The following is a 22,876-nucleotide window of genomic DNA, read 5'->3' as shown; positions in this document are numbered from 1 at the left end:
TCGGAATAGCACTAGGTTGATCGCAACCAACATTTACTTATTACCCCCTTAATAAGTGTTCACTCCAATTCGACCAATCGCCATGCTAAAGTTAGTAAATCGTGCTCGGGGAGTAAACTCCCCGGGCACAATCCCCATTGAAATTAAATCAAAAATCTAACCGAGGCCGGTGCCAAAGCGCCTACCTCTGGCCAGTTGAACTGCCTGGGCAGTGCCCTAGCCACCCGAGAAACCTACAGGACAAGGCCCCGCAAACGCCAACACAGGTTAGAGAAGCACAATTATGGATACAGTGGCGCAAACCGCTAGGATACCTAATCTCTGCCAGGCCGACACCATCAAGAAATGCGGCAACCCAGTCCAAGACTGGGACTAAGAACCTAAAGGCCGGATCAACTCATGTCCGATGCGGAATCGACTCTGCAAGCAGAGCCTTAACACCAGAAACCCGCAGTCGAGAAATAAGTTGCCAAAGAAGCGATTTGGCATCGCAGAAACAATACCTACAGCCTTCTGCACCACAAATGAAATGGATCATATTAACAAAGAACAACTACCGATCGAGACCAGCACCGAGTTCAAACACACTGTGATATCGCTGGGCATCATGCTTCCCCGTCTTGAAGAGTAGGAGAGCCTATGGACCACTCAAAAGTATGTTAACTTTATATCACAAAAATCCAAGTCATCACTAGCAAAATCAAGAATCTGTTGCACATTCTAGTCTTCAGCCAAAAGACCTATAACAAATAGTGAAAAGTTGCTTTCCAGTTCAGTCATAAACACGGAGATTAAAAGAAAATGTTGACTCTGAAGAAGGCTGTATGATTTAGAAAGTAAAGAAGATGATCCAGATTTCCAAGGTGAGAGTACTGAACCTCACAAAATTAATCAAAACTTAATGATCTGGTTTGTGATCTTAATTTATCTAAAATGTAGTCAGATTTACTGGCTTCAAGATTTAGAGGCTGGAACCTTCTCAAAATTGGAACTAAAATATGTTTTTTCCATGTTAGGCTGCAAGGATGTCAATTCCTTATAGGACTTACTATGACAGCATCATATTCCTACAGAATGGAGATTGTTTATAAATTATTATAAAACGAGTTTGAAAGCCATCCTTGTTTACTTTGGAAATGAGAAACCATCAATTCTTCTTGCTTATGCAACATAAGTGGAGACATATGACAATATGAAATTTTTATTGATATAGTATGAAAAGTATTTTTGGAACATATGTGGAGACCTAAATATGTGATGGAAATTTTATTAGTACTGCATCTAGTTTACACTAAGTACTCTTGTTTTTTACACAAATTTAACAATAGAGACAGGAAAAACCACTACATTAAAAAAGACTGGATGAAGAGAGAACCACTCATAGCTGGACAGAAAAATGTTATTTGTCAAGCTTTTATGAATCTAAACAATGTGTATTTTCCACCGCTATACATAAAACTTGGTTTGAAGAAAAGTTTTGTCGAAGGAATGGATCATATTTTCAAGATTTCGTCTACTTTTTGAGCAAGTTTCTCAGGATCAATGAGGAAAATATTAAAGAAAGAACATTTTGTGGACTGCAAATATAAAAGCTAATGAACAATTCACGATTTGAATTACTCTCAGAAAACAGCATGGTTATAACTTTAAAATATTGTTAAATCATTTCTAGCCAAAATGGAGGCTGAGAACTACATAAAATAGGTGAGTGAACTTTTTAAAAACTATTAAAAAAATCTATAATCTATTATTATATATCGGTCATAATAAAATATTTATTTATCTATTACTACATTTACGTATGTAAACTCAATGAAAATTTGACTAAGAAAAAGTAATTAGTCTGATATATGCTCCATCTGTGGTATTAAAAGAATATATATCACCAGTAATAAATTAACTTTCTTAATGATTAATTTAGTCCATAAGCTTGAAGTTTGTGCTGTGGGATTATGAAATGGAAATTTTGTAGCATATGAAAAATGCCATCTCTGACTAGGATTTGAACCCACGACCTCCAGATGAAAAGCCAAGACGCTATCACTCCCATTTTGAAGAATGGTGGAGTAGTAATGAGTTAAATTAATTAATTTATTTTTTTTTTTGCAGAAAATCTAATTTAAAGATATTACTAATATCTTTAAATTAATAATAAGTAATATCTTTAAATTAGATTTTCTGCAAAAAATTTATATTATCACTAAAATTAATTCCTGTAATTATTTGATTTACAGTTGTCCACAAGATCAATTGAACCATCCTTTGGATTATTATTTGGAGACTTACTGAAAGAATTAGGCGTTGCCACGACTGGTGCCTCCATTATAATGAGTACATTAGATGCTATTATTAATTTTTCTGGTAAGTATTACTTTTTCACCTAGAAGTAAAACATCAAAACAATAATTTATTAAATTAAATATACAACAATTTTGTAGCTTGTAAAAATACCATGCCTGCCTGAGATTCAAACTAGAACCTTTTCCATGAAAGGCAAAGATGCTACTCTGCCATAGAGATCTGTGGCATTATTAATTGTAATTATTATAAGTATTCCATACTTCCCTGAATTAATGGTTTGGTCATTTTGTTAAATTTCTGTTGAAAAATTGTAGAAAACTTATAGAATTTGAATAAATTCCAAAAGCAGTAAAAAAAAAAAAAAAAACAAATAAAGTATGTTGTATTCCATAACCGTTTTTCGTTGTGGTACTAACTGGCAGAGCTATAACACGATTCTATGCTATACTTATATGGGAAAATTAGAACTGAAGTGGTTTCTGTTATGTTCTTCAAATGTTCTTGCCAAAATACAGATAGTTAGCTCTACAAGTGACACCTCCTTCACTCTCTTCATGAACAGAGACTGGCTGTATAGTAAACATTATTACTACTCTCAAAGAAAGTAGTTCTGAATATTACTTCTTTTACCTCAGGTGCTTTCTATATATCACATTGCCTTAAGAAAGACTGGAACAGATAACTACAAATAAGTTATTTATTTAGTTTATTCAACAACAGATAAGACAGACAATGAGGTTGACAGACAATAGTTACTTAATGGATAATAATAAATTTTGTAACATGAAAAATACCACGCCTGACCAGGACTCAACTGGGAACCTCCAGATGAAAAGAAGAGATGCTATTCCACTATAGAGATTATTAAGGACCGCCTACAGTCATGAAACAACGCGTTATGAAAATTACCTCAGCTTGGTTGGGGAATAAATAAAGTATAATATTTTTTTTTAATTTTATTTAAAAAATTAAGAAAGTAAAATTGACATCATTGTGAACTTAGTTTCAACTTGTAGCTTATATATTATCAATAGGTATAATTGGATATTAGGTTTATTTCCTGAATAGTTGTATTTAGGGAAATGTCCAAGAATAAAAATTTCTTATAATTATGTTTTGTATCCAAAAATTTTATAGAAATTGGCGTCTTCCATTTAAAAATTCAAATTACCCATCATTTTGGAAAAACAGCAGTGATTTAAAACATGCCAGTAAGGTATTTTTAATCCACTGGAAAGCCACAAAACGTTCTCCATTTAAATCTTTACATACCTTCCTTTTTTACAAGATCTTCAATGTGTCAAACATTCTGTTACCTTTGGGATAATAATCCACCCAAATGTATTCAACCCCATAAGTGACTTCTCCGTACTATACGAGTATACCAGGGATTGGCTGTGAACTTCAGGTACTTGTACTGTAGGTACTTATCATAGCTATGGAACCTAGTCTAGTACTAAAAATTAATGTAATCCTTCTGTTGAGAAACAGTGAATTGTGTACATTGGCTGATACGAACTGCTTAAACAAATTAATTATTTTATTTTGTTGTTCTGTGTTATTTCATATTTAATGTTATTACTTTCAACTCCCTTGTTTTCTTTTGGGAAGGTATTAAATTTGTTTTTGTTTCATAATTAGCTGGATTATTCAAATGATAAAAATTGATATTTCTTTTTCATTGTCATTGTATTTAACTTAAATTTAGTAATATTAGTGTTTTGGGTATTTCCCAAACTTGTGGTGAAAATAGAAAAATTTGTTATAATTGCCTTCTGTTTTTTTTTTTTTCAGGTTTATTTGTTGGTCCACTTATAAAGAAATTTTCATTTCGTAAAGTTGGAATACTTGGTGCATTATTAAGTTGTACTGCACTTATTTTGACATCGAATGCTAACAGTATGACACATATCATCTTAACTTACAGTGTTCTTGGAGGTATTTTTTATTCATTCTTTTTTTTATATAGCTGAGTATTATTTAGTGCATCATAAGTCAAGAAGACATGTTTAATTAGTTATTTTTTTTATCTATATATTTTTTGCCAATTTTTAGCTTGACATTATCTAGACAGCTCTGATTTATAAATTAGTAATGGCTAGGTATTGTAGCAACTGATATAAGACAATGAGATAATATTCTGATTAAAACTTACTCGGTTAAATAATATAAGATATAAATTAACAAGCTAAAAATAATTATAAAAACCAGATGGTTTTAAATTTAAATAAATATAAGTAGATTATATTTATTTAAATTAAAAGAAAAAAATCGATCAATTCATAAATAAGTAAACCTTAATACGTACAGTGGAAAGCTGTTACACTGGGGAACAAAAAAGAAGTTTTTTTTGTCTCAGGAAGAAAAATATGTGATTCTGATAGTTTTTCCTGAATTCAATTATGTTATTGGTTTTTTCCCATCACACAAGATTTCCAAAAGACAGGCATTTATAATTTCTAACATTTTAATACTTTCTATATTCTTAACTACAAAATATTCAAACATTTGACTCACCTAAAAAGTATGAAATGACAATTTTCTCTATATTTCGTCTGTGAAGCATTCCTCTTGATGGTCCAACAATAATCGGCCAGCATATTAGGACTTCATTTGCCTTGATACTTCTTTTCCATAGCTGAAACCTCCTGATGAAAGTGTCCCTCCTGCTCATCACTCACTGTGCCAAGATTTTTCAGGAAGAAAACTAGGTGTGAGTGCAGGACATGTACTTTTAAGGACATATTACAACCCAAATCTTTATATGATCGTTGACAATATCATGATAATTTTCCGCCTTTTGATTTCCCAAAAAACTCTGAGTAATATTTTTGAATGCATACCAGGCTGCTTTCTCCAGCGGATTCAATAGTTCCTCAAACTTTTCATCATGCATTAGTGATTGTATTTATGGACCCACAAGTATTTCTTCTTTAATTTTTGAATCACTAATTTTAGGAAACTTCTGTTTTAAATATATAAAACGAGGAGTATTGTCCATGGCCTTGATGAAATTCTTTATTAATCTTAGTTTGATATATAATGGAGGTAGATACACATTTTTAGGATTACACAATGGATCATGTTTCACATTTTCCTGTTCAGAAATGAATGATTTGCGTTTAGGCCATTCTTTTCTAATGAAATGTTTTTTTTTGTCCCGACTATCCAATTCACACAAAAAACAAAAGTACTTTGTGTAACCAAGCTTCATACCAAGAATAAGTGCAATTACTTTCAAATCACCTCAAATATTCCATTCTTATACTGCATATTAAAGCTTTTCCAGTATAAATTTAAAATTTTCGTATGTTTCTTTCATACTAGCAGAATGAGCCACAGGTACTAATGGGAATTTATGGCCATTATGCAGAACCACAGCTTTTAAACTAACTTTGGAGGAATCAGTAAACAAGCGCCATTCTGTTGGGTTATGTTCATTACAAAGTGTCTCCATAAGTGAAGAAATGTCATTACAAAACACAGCTATTTTCTTCAGAAAAATAGTCTTTAAATTTAGAATGACCAATACGATAAGTAAATAAATACCTTTTTGTATTCTTTTGAAGAAGATTTCATTCTTTTAGCCAGGAAGCAAGCATTTCATTAAATAACGTTAAATGTCATATTTTTGGATAACGTTAATTCTCATATGAGATCGTTAAGATTTTCTTGAGTCGGTAAATGAGCTCAGATGAACTGCTTTTTTCAAAAGTTGTATCACCAGAATCTGTTTTTTTCTTCCTTGCTTCCATCAGATTCTGAGCTCCTTTCATCTAATGTCACGTGTTCTGGAGGTCTTGGTATGGGTAATTCTTCACAGTGTGGAACTGGTCTCATTGCAGATTGCAAGTTAGAGTACACCACTGTATGTTTTGATTTTGATGTAATTCCTTTAATATTTGTTAAGCAGAAATAACAGAAGAGTAATCTCTGGGTTCTCTCCAAATCATAGGTATAGCAAATGGCATGTGGCGTGTGCCATTTTTCAATGCTATGAGAAGCTTAGAACACAATAAACACAGATTGTTTTTGGTTCCCAACTTTACACCCAAAATAAAGTTCATAACACCTCTTTACTAATGGAGTAAGGTTTCGCCTTTGGGACTTGAACGTCACTTTACCACATGTCTAACAAAAATTGTTAGGATGATTTAAACAAACTCTAGGCATTTTGTAACTAACGACTAATTAAAAGAAATAAAGTTGTAAATATGTAATACACAATAATTCAGACACACAAAGCACTCACAATGATGTGTTTACTGGATCACTACTATCTCACATCTGGCATTGTTCTGATGAATCTGTGCTACACTAGATCACGTTTGTACATGTCTATACACATCTGAACCTGCACAACAGTAGCAATGCTACCCTTTGAGTTAGCTTATTTGGTTCCATCATATTTATAATTCTCTAGAAGTTTTTACTTACAATGGACAAATTTTAAAAAAGATTTTAAAATATTTAAAAAAATTAAAATAACAAAAAACTGTGGGTGATGGAAAAATTCTGAATAGATATTTGTAAACAGGATAAAAACTGCATAAAATACACTTATTGGTACTCATGAGACAAAAATCATGTTGACCAGTGTTATCCAATTAATTTTTGCAAGGCCAAATCAGCGTAATTTTAAAATGAAAAAGGGTGTATCATATGTGTTAGACATATATATATCATTTTAATGTTTAATAGATATCACATTTAGTAAAAGAACAGAGATATAAAAAAAAAATATCTCAAAAATAAAAAGATACTCAAAATATACATACAACTTAATAAAAAAATCTGATGTGGACACCACATTACTTCCTTGTACGCCTATTAAATTACATATACACTTTTTTTTTTTTAAATACATAAAATTTTATTTTAATGAGTTTATTAGAACAATCCAGTTTTTATCAAAAATTTTAAAAATTTTCTAATACATTAAACTTCAAAAGTTTTTCTGAAAATATTTAGATCTGATTTCATGTAGTAGAAATCAGACACAAAAGAAGCATCTTTGGTTAAAAATCTTTGGTTATTATTTAATAAAGTTAATTGCTTCTACTCGGTTTAAAAAATCAACTTTTTAAAATTCCAGATTGTTTCTCTGCAAATATAATCTAGTTTGATATTTAATAGGTATGCGATACACATCTCTGGTTATTGTAAAATTATTATTTATTATTTTCTTCAAAATTACAAGGTGTGTCTAGTAAAATGAGATTGCTGTTTCTACCATTAGAGAAAGCAGTAAGAACTGATTGTGAGCTCTTTGGCATGGGTGTGTTTGATCCTGCATGACAAATATCAATACGCTCAGCCATTCAGTTCATTATGAGTCATCATTTAGTCCTTTTGTTTGTCAGATTAATGCTAAGTTTAAAAGTTGAGGGATGTGTTATTTTTAAATTTTTAGTAAAACTGGACTGTATACCGATGGAATATTTACAAATACTTACTGAAGCTTATGGCGAATACTGCATATCCTGCGAACATGTATTTGAATGGCACAAAAGATTCAGTGAAGGATATCAGAATGTAGGAGACAATAAATGCCCTAGATGACCTTCCGCTTCAAGAACCAAAGAAAAATAGAAAAAAATTAGCCATATTGTTTGAGAAAAACCACTGACTCAGTGCTCAAATGTTAACTGAAGCCATGATCACTGATAAAGATATTGTGTGTGATTTTAACATGAAAAATATTTGTCAAGATAGCCCCTTGGATTTTCAAACCGCAGCAGAAAGAATGCTGCAAGGAAATTTGCATTTATGTACTATAGCAAACTTATGGCTAATCCAAACTTAAAAAATAAATAATCATCACTTGCTATGTAGCCTGAGTCTTCCAGTATGATCCTGGTATGAAATGACAGTCGATGCGCTAGAAAATATCATCGTCATCATCATGAAGGATGAAAAATGCTTGTAAATCTTTTTATACCAAGGGTGTAAATTTGAAAAAAAGGTGTAATTTTCAAAACTGGGTTTTAGAAGGTATAATGGTGAATCACCACTATTATAAGTAAGTTTAGGCAAATCTTAGAGAAAGAGCCAGAAAAAAATAACCAGAAATGCAGAAAAATGATTTCATTGTTTATCAGGACAATATAATTGCTCCCATAACACTTTCTATGAAGAAGTTTTAGGCTGACAAACCCATTACACATTATTACACTACACTAGAACATTTAATATGTTTGCTAGACTTAGCATCATGTGACTTTTCCCGTAAGTGAAAAAAAGCCAAAGCTTACCAGTATGCCATTTTTCATTGCATGTATCTTGCCATTCTTTAAACAAATATAATTTCCTTTATAATTCATAAATTTTTAACTAATATCTTTTAGAAAAATGTTAATATATCTGTTCATATTTAAAGCCGTAGTTATTTTAATTTAATTGAAGTCAATTTTATTATGTATAAAAAAAGGAAATAAATAAGTCCCATGTATAACTTGTAACCAGGTACATTAATTGGTGAATAATTTTTTTCCATCAGAGTTCTTTACACCTTTCAGTTACTATTTTTTCTATATCTTGTATGCACAAACTTGAGCTACATATCCCAGTATTGGCCTTGACTCTCCATTAAAAATTTGTAAATTTGCTGCAAATGAAATTTTATATAAAATTATATTATTAAAGACATGCATAGTTAATTTAAGTTCAGAAAATTTTTCTTGTAAATTTGACCTCATTGATAATGATAATGAAACATTTATCCCTAAATATTTTTATATTTAAGTCTTTAGTTTTGTAAGCATAGTTGATTTTGCTTGTCTCCAAGTATATGTTGATATTGGTAAATTGATCAAGTAGGAGTATATAGTATGGTTAGAGGAATGAACTGTTAGGCAGACAGGCTTCTGTAGTTTCCAAAGAAGCACGCATACACTCAGGAAAGTACATGTATATGTTTTTCCCATCTTGGTGCACAATACTACAGTTTTCTCAACCTTGATTAAAATGCCCCATCCAACCTCACGAAAACTCCTTATAAAATTTATTTTAATTGTCACTTTTTCAAGTTGTTCATTTTTGAACTACCATTTCTAAAAGTTATACCCTTAAACTTGTCGAGATTAACCTCTAAGTACCACATCAAACAATATTCTATCAGGCCATAGAATTTAATTTTTTTTAAAATGAAAGTTGTTCAAGGTTAACAGTACTATCATCGGCAGTCATTAACAACCCACCGGGTTGGTCTAGTGGTTAAAGCGTCTTCCCAAATCAGCTGATTTGGAAGTTGAGAGTTCCAGCGTTCAAGTCCTAGTAAAGCTAGTTATTTTTACACAAATTTGAATACTAGATCATGGATACCGGTGTTCTTTGGTGGTTGGGTTTCAATTAACCACACATCTCAGGAATGGTCGAACCGAGAATGTACAAGACTACACTTCATTTACACTCGTACATATCATCCTCATTCATCCTCTGAAGAATTATCTAAATGGTAGTTACCAGAGGCTAAATAGGAAAAAGAAAGAAAGTCAGTCATTAACAGCTTTATAATAATCCCTCTTACATTGTCTTCACTATCCAAATAATTATCTGAATTGTTTAAGAGTTATCTGAACAAGATAGGACTCTGTATACATCCTTGCTTTTCACCAGTATTGGTTTCTAAAGTTTCAGAGGCCATCTTTACTCCAGACTGAAGTATTAATCCTGTATACCTATATATTTCTTTTTTTATTATTAAAATAATCATTTTAGATCATAATAATCTGTAAATATTGTTTATTACTATTTCATATTTAATTAATACTTGCATTCTTTACAAGACTAAGATAATGAATAATACAACTTTAATAGCTTATCATATAACTTTTTTGTATTTGCACATTCAGAAATCAGACAATTACATGATATTTTTAAATACACAATGACATAAGCAAAATAAAAGAAATAGGTTATAATTACAATTTTAAATAATGCTGTCATAATTGATGAAAAACAAAACTTTATACAAAATTGAATAGAATGAAATTGAATATATAATATCAGTACACAGTTCAGGTTCCATATATCAGTGCTGTTAGACAATTCCATTAAAAAGTAAAGAAGACTCAATTTTTCATGAAAAATTATTTTTATATCTCAGCATAAGCTCCTTTCAAATGTAGTCCAACTACATGCTCAGATTTTTTGAACAGCATTGGATTACATGTATAGATTAAAATTTGATGGGATCAAATTTTTTTACCCCATCCTTATAGTGTGATTTACCCAAGTCTCCAAAATAGGTAGATGTTGTGTCAATAACTTCATCATTTCATGTAAATCTCTTTCCATCAAGCCACTTTTTCATATTTGGAAAACAATATTAGTCTGAAGGTATTAAATCTGGCTAGTAGGGATGATAAGAAAGAATTTTGTAGTGTAGCGTGACCTGTTTTGCTGTTATAATCATAGAAGAGTGAGCTGGTCATTGTGTTGGTGAAAAGGAATGTTCTTTTTCATTAAATATGGTAGTTTTTTATTTCCTCATTTAGGCAATCCAGCAAAGGTTTGGATAATATTGCCCAATTATTATTTTACACTTCTCCAGAAAGTTGGTGAAAATTAAGAAATGAGAATCCCAAAAAATTACTGGCCACAACCTTACCTGCTGTGGAACAATTTTCACCTCTTTGGAGCAAATTCCCTAACTGTTTTGATTATTCACTGGTGTTAGGTTGGTAGTGATGTATTCAAATTTCATCAACTGTTATGAAAAACAACAAAAATTCCTTTCAATTACATTAAAACAGCCCTAAACTGTGTTTATAAATAAATGTTTACCTGGCCACACTTTTGATCAATTTTGAGCAAATGCAGAATCCACTGCGCAAATATTTTTCACATATGTAAATATGCATATAAAATATGATGACCCATTCAGTTGATATGCCTATTGCCTTAGTGATCTTACACCCTTTCAATCTTCTATCCTTCACCAATATATAATAAATTTTTCCAAAATTCTCTGCAGTTGTAACTTCAACAAACTGTGTGAAATGTTCAGCGTTGTTAGTACTCATTGACTATTCTAAAAATAACCAAACCACTTGTAAATTATTCTAATCAATCTAACTGAATTACTATAATATTTATCCACCTTGGCTTTAGTTTCTTGGGCAGTTTTGCCTTTCAAAAACTGATGTTCAATTACTATACAAAGTTCCTTTTCATCCTTTTTCACAAACAGAGTTATGTATATACTGTATTGAAACTTGGTATGTGCTTATACCAAGACCCATAACTTATATTTGGAAAACTAAAAATGACCTCACCAATTTGCTATGAGTGTCATCCATTAATTTTGCTTTGTTATATTGAAGCACGTTTTCATTCAGCTTTATGAATGCAAACATTCAAAAGGGGAAATTTTTTTAACAAAAAACAATAATGATAAATATATTTGACCGTTTTTAATTACTTGTTGGACACATCTTTTCATAATTTTATTTGTAGATGAAACATTTTTAATGACCTCAACTACTATAGTCATTGCTAATGAATCTTTAAAATTATTTAATCTTTTCTAAGTTTTCTTCTTGCAGCACGGCAACTCATCTTTAAAGAATAGTATGTTAAATGTTGTAAAAATAAAGAAAATTATTAGAATTATAAATAAATAATTTTTTTTATTCCGATCAGTATATAATAATACATTATATAAATCATATCATATAAGATAGATAGATAGATAGGTAGATATGCTACTCCATGGATAAAATAAAAAGTAACTGCTCAGCATTTTCCTGTATTGATTAAGGGAAACTGTAGTAGAAATCGTTAACAGAACAGCATAAAATATACAATCAGTTATAAAATAAAAAATAGAAGTGATGAAAGATGAAATAATGTTAAGCCCAACATTATGAACATGAAGATATAAGAGTAAAAAATAATATTAAAAAATAATTCACAACTCAAAAGATGTTAATGAAAATTATTTTAGCATGTATTTAATGGACAGGATCCAGAAAATTCATTTTTTTGTGTTTTTTTTATTGATATTTAAAAATTCATTGACAGAATTAAGCAAGAAAAAAGTTTGGGTTGACTTGAGTTATAGTGAGCTCAGATTCAGTTCATTAACTTAACTTAAGTACACCAACTACAGTTGATCTGTATTGTAACCATAAAGCAGTTGGGTAACAGTTCAACTGCTTTGGAACTTTCATATGACCGTTAAAAATGAACACTAAATACTAAATTAGAAAAAAGATTTCATTAACAGCAATTTGTTACATACGTAACAACACTTTGTCAAATTTAAATGAATTTGTATTACCATTCATAAATGCAATAAGCCATGAAGTTAAAAAATCTGATTTAAGTAAAATTAAATTTGTTTTAAGAATAAATTTTTAAGTCTGCTGATAATTTGTATAGAGTAGGTCTGACTTTTGTTTTAACATGTTGACTGCAGAATACACACCATGATGTTGTCTATAATGTTAATTTGGATTCCATACATGCTTTTTAGTCTTTTATTTCTCTGTTTGAATTGTACCTTTTTAAAGACTTGTGTACTGTCACTACAACATAATAAAACATAGTTGTTTTATGCATTTTCTATATTATAAAATTTGTGAAAAATAACAGAAATTTCTACATAAGAATGACAGCTGATAAATGAGTTATTTTATAATTACTCAATTACAACAAAAATTGTTTTATTTTTTTCAGAACTGAAATTTTGTGGGTAGAGTATTCAGCCTACCAGAATAATGATACCTACAATGGTAGCAAAAATAAATTATTATGCAGAAAACCATCTGGTGAGTAAAGTAGTTCAAACAAAATGTCAACTGCTCATAACGTTTGATATATTATGCACTGCAGGTTATCTTAAATACCAATTAAATTATATCACAGCGTGAGGAGGATCACATACCATGTGCATGTTATTTTTTTTTTACCAACTTTGGAGATACGGGATATTTTATTTATAAGAATATATAAATTGTAGTTTTATTAGAAATCAAAATGAGCTCATAAGATGTGAAAAAACAAATCTGCCTCTCAGTTGACTTTTACAAATTTAGGCCTGCAGTCAACATGTTGAACAATGTTAAGTGTGAATTCTGTATAAATGAACTTACTACTTTTGTATCACAGTATGATAAACATTTTCCTGTGTTTCTGATCAACACAATTCAAAATATTTAATAGCAAATGTACTTGTCATACAAAAAAGTAATCTATCATTATCAGAGGCAGTTCTTCTGTGGGTCAATTATCTTCCTTCCCCTTCCACTACCTTATCATTTGTTTCTTCTTTCTTGGATAGTTACCATAAATTGATAATATCTAACCACCATTCTGGCTCCAATTTTCACTTTAAAGTGACAACTGCTAGTCAGTCAGTTAGCCACTTTATTGAACTTCAGTGGAGAGGATGGTTACTTAATATAAACTTTATTTCCTACCTTATGGCTGAACAGAAGCCAAATTTTTAGTGGCTCAGGTACCTGTTGAAAACCTCCAGATCTGCTGCTCTTATTAAAATCTGAAATTAAACAACTTTCAGTGATGAAATTTCACAGGGGCTTTGCCTGACCTTGGAACATTTTGTATCTTGTCCACCAGCTTATTGTAAGTAAAATATTGAAGTCCTAGAAAAACCAAACTTCCTAATTGCTTCTTAAATATAAATGCAGATACATCCAAGCAGCCAGTAAATTTTTCAGAATTAAATCTAATTTTTTGTCAGTGTATCCTTTCTTCATGTTTGTCAATGCTGAAATGCAATTCTAGATATATGATTATTAGTATTTTTTTAATCCACTTTTCATTTTAAAATATTTTCCTTTTAATGATTTTCTGTGTTTTTTTTTTTTCTAGGTTTGGGTTTTGGATTGGCTACAGCATCAACATTTGTTGCTTTAAATAGTTATTTTAGTAAACGTCGAGGTCAGGCTGTTGGTCTTGCCATGGCTGGTACTGCACTTGGTTTTATGGCAATGCCTCAATTAATTAGTATACTTCTTGAAGAATATGATTTTCGTGGGACATTATTTATTCTAGGTGCATTATCATTAAACGCAATTGTCGGAGCATCTCTTTTACAACCTGTCAAATGGCATATGAAACCTAATAAAAAAATACCTATTATAAAAGAAGATCCTCCTCCTTTTTCTGGACAGGTCAGAATTAATAATGAAAAGTAATTATTAATATATTTTTTTATACTATAAATGAGTATGTTAAGAAACCTTTTTTCTACGTGGATTATAATATCAGAGTTAAGAAATAAAGAATATATCTATCTTCATGACAATCTTTTATCAAACATTTTAATTCAGTAGAAATAGAAAATTAAAAGGGAAAAATAATGGATTGAAGAAAATTGTCATGGATTTTCTATTTTTACTTATTTTTTTCAGGAATCATTGAGCCCACAGCATAATCAAGAGCACCTTTTCTTTTAGTAGAAAAGGCAACAGAAACATTTTGCTTTTTTGTAAAATCACCAAAGATAAGCAATTTAGCAAAAACCAACAGAATCCTTTTTTTACGAAATAAAAAACTAGCTTTAATTTAATTTTTGTTTGGTTACTACACAATAAAAATAAGGTGCAATATGTCGGAAAACACTACCCTTTTTGACTACTTTTGAAAATCCTAATTTTTTACAGTATTATTACTACTATTACAATTCATATAAAAAGTTTCCTTTAAAAGTTGCCAATAAGAAAAATACAATTTACCTTTATATTTGTTCATATTCTGTTACTGCATTACAAAAATTCTCAAAAGTGCACATTTTTTTGGATAAGTTTCATCAATATTTGAACTCTTTAAGACAACAAAAATTGTATTTAAACAAATTAGATTATGTTTGTTTTTTATTTCCTAAGAAGTATTAAAAATACATTAATTTTAAAAACGTGATTAAAAATGCATTATTTAAATAAATAAAAAAATTATCAATTAAAGCATCGTTGTTCAAAAAGTTATTATTATTTAATTAAGTAAATAACTTTAATTATTTTAAATAAATATCCCTTATGCTCACCCAATTCTTTATAAAAATCTGAAATAGTCAGAAAATGAAAATCTGAAATCAGACCTAACAAATATAATAATTACTCTATGATTATAAAACTTTAATTTCACTTATTCTATAATTATAAAACTTTAATTTCACATTAAAAAGACATACTCGTACATCCACTGTATGAATTAAATGTTTGTAGTTTTCTAGATATACATGCATTGTGACTCATGAAGAAACAGAAAATATTACAGGACATGCTCTACAAGTGAATATGAAAAACATTCTTATAAATTAGGTCTGGTAACACTTTTTCATGTTAATAGCTTGGAAAAATTTCCCCTTCTTCCTGTTCCAAGGGCAAAATGAACCCGTACTGAAAGCCATACTTGGAAGTTAAATTAAGAGAGGTCAGTTTGATGGTATTTATTTTATTTGATTTGGTTTTTGATCAGCAAGATAGAATAAAACAGCTCCCTTAGCTACATCTAGTAATATTTTCAAGGATTACTTCAAAAGATAATTTTTTTGTTTGATATGCAATAATTTTATTAAATTGCCAGTAAACAAATAAAAATTGTAGAGAATTTAATTTCAAGAAAATCCATATGAATTGCCAAGTGAAAATGAATAAGAGTTTAACAAATTCGACTTTTATTAAAAACAAAACGGACTGAAACATTGCAACAAAAAAAAAAATAGTATTACGAATTGAAATTATACAAAACCATTCAAATGCAACACACAAATTTCAATTAATTGTTAATCAGCTGTTATACTGCTGACATAATTATCTTTAAAAAATACAACAAAAAAAAATTACAAAAATATATTTGATTACATATAAAAAATCATTGTTTAAAAAAGCTTTTATTTAACTAATATTTATATTAACATTAATAAAAAAGGAAACAAATTAGAAACACCCTCTAAAAAGTAAAAAATAAGAATTAAATCAAATTGAGAATTTTAAACAAAAAAATATAATATATTAACAAATATAAAAATGCACTGAAAAGTAAAAAATAAATTATATAAATAACCAATAAATAAATGTAATAATTATTAAATTTTAAAATTAAAAGTAATGAAAATATTTTTGATAATTTTTTCCCTTACTTTCAATTTTGATTTTTTTGGTTCTGTCTTTAATTTTATTATCCAAGTAGGGAGCCTTTTGCACTTCCTATCGGAATTAGTTAAGTTTTATTATAGTTTCTTTTTTCTATTATTTTAGCTTTTATATTTTAAAGACTCCATTTGCGATATTAGTTTGAGTTTTATTTCACTTTTTTAACTTTTGTTTTAACTTAGTTTTAAATTTTTTATTGTATATTTTATATTATTTTTCAACCTTATTTAGTTTTATTTTACCTTTTTATTAAAGAAAATTCCGGGCGATGATAACACACAGGCGTTTTTCGCTCCCAAACAAAAAAAAAATCTGGTGTTCTGCTTGTTGGCAGATCCTTGCATCATCACTGTCTCCATTCATTTCTGTTCTGAGCCTTCTCCTTCATCCCCTTTTAATCTTTAGTTTTCACCTCATCTATTACTTCATCGTTCTTCCTCACTTCCTTTCTCCTTCTACTGACCCTTTGATGCAGTTATCAAGATAACATTCTCTCTAACCACATCCTAACCAGTTTACTTTTCCTTTTTTTTTTACTCCCAATATAAGTTCCCTTTCTTCTTTACTCTTGCTCATCACTTCCTCATTCATTAATTTATCCATTCATCTTACTTTCTCTATCCTTCTCCAGGTCTGCATTTAAAAAGCCTTAATTCAGTCCCCTCCCTCTACCTCATCATCTATGCTTTACTTCCGTATGTAGCATTTGGCTAACTTCTTCCATAACTTTAAGTCCACACTTTTACTACAAAGTAATTTTACAGAAAATTACTTTCTTACCAAAGGCTTCCTTTGCCATCACTATCCTTCCTTTGTTTTCACTGCACTCTTCTAGTTCTCGTCACCATAATAACCAAATATCTGCAATTTTAATTAATTTTTCCTTTACTTGTCCTTACCACTAAATCCTCTTTGTTGTTTATTTGCTTCCATTATTTTAGGTTTTCATATGTTTATTCTCATTCCTTCCTCCAGGGTTGTTAATCTTTGAAGTACATGTGAGCCATCAGCTAAAAATACTGTATTGTCAGCAGACCTCATGCAACTTATTTTTTCTTTGTCTATACTTATTTCTATTTCTTTTTATTGTAATATATTCTTTATCATATCTTCAATATAAATGTTGAACAATGTTGGTGAAAGGCAGCATCCTTATCTAATACCTCAACCTAAACTTACCTAGTCAAACATATTCTTATTTACTTTATTTCTGCTGCTGTCCCATGTATAATTTTGTAATTGATCTTCTGTCATACCATTCTACTAGTTTCGCCACATCCTCTTTGTTTGTTTTTAACACTATAATATTATCAACATAAGTTCAAATACCCATGTGTTCCTAATTTTGTTAGATCCATGTGTTCTAATTTTTGTTATAAGAAAAGTTTTTCTTATTGCCCATTTTAAAGCCAAATGGAAATTAGTAAAAATAATCTATTACCCTGCTTCATTCCGCTTCATATTATCTCTCCCACAACTTTAAGTCTTAATTTTTTCATGAAAACTCCACACATTCTAATATTTAATAATAATAATCGTACTTATAAACAAGTATGTATGCAAATATTTGAATTAAGTTTTTTGCATGTGACGTGTGTTTTATTTTTTTATTTACAGGAATTGCATGCATTAAAAGAAGAGAATGATGGTGAAAATGAATGTGAACGGAATCATATTTGTTCTCATCAAGATTTTGAAAAAGAAATGTCTCGTTCATTATTAGGTTTGAGTATACCTCGTAAACCAAGTGTTGCTAGCAGTCTTCATCGTCAGATAACTGCTACCAGTTGTACGACCATGCATAATAAATTAAGTACAACTATGATTCCTAGGAATACATCAGGTGCTTCAATTACTTCTCGGCGTCGTAAAACTTCAACCATATCAAACATTTCTCATCTTGATTTAATGGGCAGTACCATGCACGTTCATATCCATATTGTAAGATTTATATCAGTTTATTAAAATACTACAGGTTAATGTTATGGTATTATCTTTAAGTAAAAATTAGGACATCCACCTGTACATTTGTTTTTACCAATAATAATTCAAACTGAGTTAGGACAGTCAGTGTAAGTGATTTTTTCTTTCCTGGCCACGTAGTTACACTTTACAGCTATAAAATTAAACTTTATAAAGTATAATAATCAAATCAAATTGTTCAAGTCAATACTTTTCTTAATCTTGACATCTGGTGATTCTCCCTAACCAAAAATCTGAGAGTTTTAGCATTTAAAATTTGAGTTCGCCTGTTTTTTACTTGCTATCTCCAGACTGAATTGACCAATTTGGATGAAATGTCACACAATGATTTATGTATGTGAACCATTGATGGCATTTAATTTTGGTCACATCAGTCAAGAGAGCAGGGATTTCATGGGTCCTGAATCTTAAAAATTTACTCAAAGGTAGGTAAATTTTTTTACATAATTTAATGTCCAGTAGGTGGCTAAGATATATTCTGATATGTTTCAGTCTTATTCAAACTCCTTTAAAGATGTGAAAATAAAAAACGCTTTTTTCTCATTTCTGGACTAATGTCGCATTTTCATCATAGTTGGATGATTCTGTTATATAAGTATGTCACTTTGATTATACATTCAGGCAATTTCATCTGGAATGGGGCTTGATATCATCAGACTGGATTAACAGATTTTTATGAAAAATTTGTACAATCACTTCTGATTTATGAGACATTCATGCCATTTAATTTTGGTTAAAATTGGTCAAGAGGGTGGGTGGGAGGTCGGAGCATGGGGTCAGCATGGGTCTCATATCTCAGAATTTTACTCAAATAGTAGAATAATATTTTTTTACATAATTGAATATCTCTTTAAAGACTAGTGCTAGTACATTTTTAGTTTGTATTATATTGTCCAATCAGATTATACATAAATTTAAAAGGATAAGGGCAACAAAACTTCATTTCATTTATTACAAAAATGTAATGTCAAAGGAAATCCACTGTTATTAAAGATTATTAATAATTTTCCTTCTAAGTAACTGTCTGCCAAGGACAGAGCTCTTGGTAAACAGTGTTGCATTACTTCTTTGTTGGCGTTTTTTAATTAAACATTAAGGTTAGTTTTAGGTTAAATTTATTACTAGATGAACCCTTAATTGGGCGAGTAGGAAAGCTTATATAGAGAGAGTAAAAGAATGTATCATATTTTACTAAGTATCTTTAGTGTACTAATACACGTTGTCACTAACTAAATTTTCTGTAAGAAATAATAAGTAAGTACATGGTTCCCACAACTGAAATTTAGAAAAAATTGAATTTTATTTTAGTATTTTATTTATAAAAAAAATAATAAACAGTCCCAGTATATTAGTGACGTAATGGAAAATTATACAAGCAATTATATCTATCAATTTTTATTAATAGATAAGTGAAGGAGTCTTTTGTTACAATCAGTATCTATATCCTATACGCAAATATAAATAATGTTATGTCTGTAAGTGCTAAGATCAATTCTATTTTCATATTGTCTTTTGATTTCATACAAAACTTTAGTAAAAGCCTATTATTTCAATTTGAGACCTTAAATTTTCATATTTAGAATTGATTACACTAAAAACATGCAAAATATTTATTTTTATAGATTTTACTATAATAATTCAACTTTATTGAGTGATTTTTACAAAGTACTTTTACTTTTTGCATTGTTTACAGTAATACTCAATTGTGGTTTCTTGTCTTTTGTACTTTATTGTTTTACAATGAACTATTAATAATTATTTATTTATTTTTTAGTTATTATTTAGTTACAGTTGCCCGAGCCTAAATGGGGATTTGAACCCAAAACTTGCTGGATGAAAAATAGAGATAAACGCTACCATTGAGAAAAACTACTATTCATCAAAAACGTTTTCCCCATTGTAAATTTCTAAAACAATTCTAACATTGTATAGCTAGCAGCAATAAATCTAACACCTTATAGCTTGCATGTTATGCTGAATATATGTACTGGGTGCCCAAAAAATAACTCTGGGCTAAAGAATGAATATATCTTTATTTTGCAGCCCTCAGTAATGTTTTATGTGTAATTTTGAAACAACAACAATTAAGTTTTAGTTTGCACATTCTCCATCATATAGTAGCTGCATTAGACTGTTGTACAGGTCAAGCTGTTATAAGTCTGGGCTTCAGTACAAAGCCATTGCCATAAAAAAAGCACAGTTCATGTTCCAGTTCACAGAAACAAAATCAGTGACTGTAGTACAAAAATATGTAAGTGATGTGTATAATTTTTTTAAATCAGAAGGCAAGTCAATACCTTGACATTATTTTGTACATAATTTATTAATTGTGTATTTTGTAATGATGTTTTCCCTTGATCTACTCATAAATGCTGGGGATTCCTTTTTTTATCCATGGAGTAGCATATGTACAATTTTGATATGATCAGTAAATAATTTATTATTATTTACCAATCAGAACAAAAGATTTATTTAATTTTAAGGAGCATTTTCTAAGTTTTTCTTAACACCCATTTGTTTGTTATGAGATTTGTTTAAAAAACTTTGTTAAATAAATTTAACATGTAATTTATCCAGTAAGAATCTAAATAAAAAAATTAAATTGAAATATTATCAATCGCAGGACTTTATTTTATTACTATTATGCAAATATTTTTCTTTTTTTGGATGGCCCATATGTTTACATTGTATCTCTGACTTTTTTTATTTTAATTATTTATTGTTTAGGAAACAGATAGTGAAGATGAAATAGAAGCAGCAAACAAACCAATTCATAAATCAACAGAACTAAAAAATGGTTCAATAATAATTGATAAAAATGAAGATATAAAATATAATAAACCATCCCCAAGTTGTTGGGCAAAATTCTCACATTTAATGGATCTTGATCTGTTAAAAGATGCCATATATCTTAACATTTTATTTGGATTATCAATTACATACATAGCAGAATTAAATTTCAAAATGGTTATGCCATTCTTTATGGCCAATCTTAATTATAATAAACGAGAAACTGCCATTGTCTTGTCAGTTATGGCTATCGCTGATGTATGTGCCAGAGTGACTGTTCCACCTATATTAGATCGTTTAGAATTTTCACGAAGAAAAACTTTAATGGTTGGTTGTATAATTGTTGCAGCTGCTAGATCAGGTTAGTACCATTAATCTTTATTTAAATTAATGGGTTAGGGAAAAGTTGTTTTATATTTTAATGCAAACATAAAATAATTTTTTTTATATTTGAAATGAAGTTTATTAAACCAAATATGTTATTTTAATGGCTCACTTTTTAATCCGACTTTATACATTTAAGAGAGTATGGTAGATATCAAAATAATGGTAATCTGACATTACAAGTTCAGGACTACAGAGTTGATGTATTAAAACTTCCTGGCCAAGTTCTCTCAATTTTTGACTTGTTAATAAAGATATAGGCCTGGTGTTGTCGTGACAAAAGATGACACGTTTCTTACTGATCAGCTCTCCTTTATTTTGATTGCTTGGCATAATCTTTACAGTTGTTGACAGTAGAGGTTAGAATTAATCATTTGAATAAGCGACAGCAGTTTTTAGTAAACAATTCCTTTCCTATCCCATACACATACAACATCACTTTTTTTGCTCTCAATCCTGGTTTTTCCACTGTTTGCAGAGCTTCACCCTGCTTCAACTATGATATATTTCATATACATTATTGTCGTACATGAGCCTTTTTTCATTACTATTTCAAAAATGGTTCAATTTCATTCTGTTTTAGCAGAAATTTGCTAATGGAAATTTGATTCATTAAATTTTTCATTATTAAATCATGTGGCACGCAAACATCGAGGTTTTTATATCCAAATTTGATCTTCATCAAATGTTTTAAAACCATTTTGTGATTGATATTTAGTACATTAATATTATACAACTGCTAATGTACCAATGTTGCTCAATTTTTTCTATGATTTCATTGACTTTTACAGTTATGAGCAACCACAGCAAGGTGCACCATTGACATAAAAATTTTCAGATTGAAAACGCTTGAATCAGGTTTGTGTCGCATAAACCTGACTCTGCATCATGTCCACAAACAACAATTGTATTAGCAACTAAGTCACATTCTTCTCTTTTTTGTAATAAGATTTAAAAATTTTTCAAATCTTTTCTTTATTTATACTCATTTTCAAAATGTAATAACTTATTAAATTTGCTAAAGTAAATAAATTAATATAATCATAACCTTTTCAAAAATATTCAATAACATGCTATGTTGTAATCCTAAACCAGGAGAACATAAAGAAACTTTTTCCCCAACCCTATATTATATTTTTTTAATATGTATAATATGGGGAATATTATTACAAATGAATATGTATGCAAATGAAACCTATTTATTATTTAATTTTTAAAGATATAATTAAGTAATTTAGTGAAAACAAACCTTATCTAACAATGGCATTAGGTAGTCTGAACAGTCATTTTAT

At 29.5% G+C, this 22,876-nt stretch overlaps 1 protein-coding gene across 1 annotated transcript in view; it reads left to right on the top strand.

Annotated features, from left to right (window-relative positions):
* Positions 1-22,876, top strand: part of LOC142319245 (uncharacterized) — a 221,553-nt gene that overhangs the window by 184,518 nt on the left and 14,159 nt on the right. The window contains exons 3-7 of the mRNA XM_075356291.1: positions 2,235-2,361; positions 4,096-4,239; positions 14,143-14,444; positions 18,045-18,368; positions 21,138-21,561. Coding sequence (XP_075212406.1) covers positions 2,235-2,361; positions 4,096-4,239; positions 14,143-14,444; positions 18,045-18,368; positions 21,138-21,561 — 1,321 coding nt within the window. The remainder of the gene's footprint in view (positions 1-2,234; positions 2,362-4,095; positions 4,240-14,142; positions 14,445-18,044; positions 18,369-21,137; positions 21,562-22,876) is intronic.

This window comes from Lycorma delicatula, chromosome 2 (assembly GCF_047948215.1).
Source record: "Lycorma delicatula isolate Av1 chromosome 2, ASM4794821v1, whole genome shotgun sequence".
NCBI lineage: Eukaryota > Metazoa > Arthropoda > Insecta > Hemiptera > Fulgoridae > Lycorma > Lycorma delicatula.
This window is presented reverse-complemented; position numbering and strand designations above follow the sequence as displayed.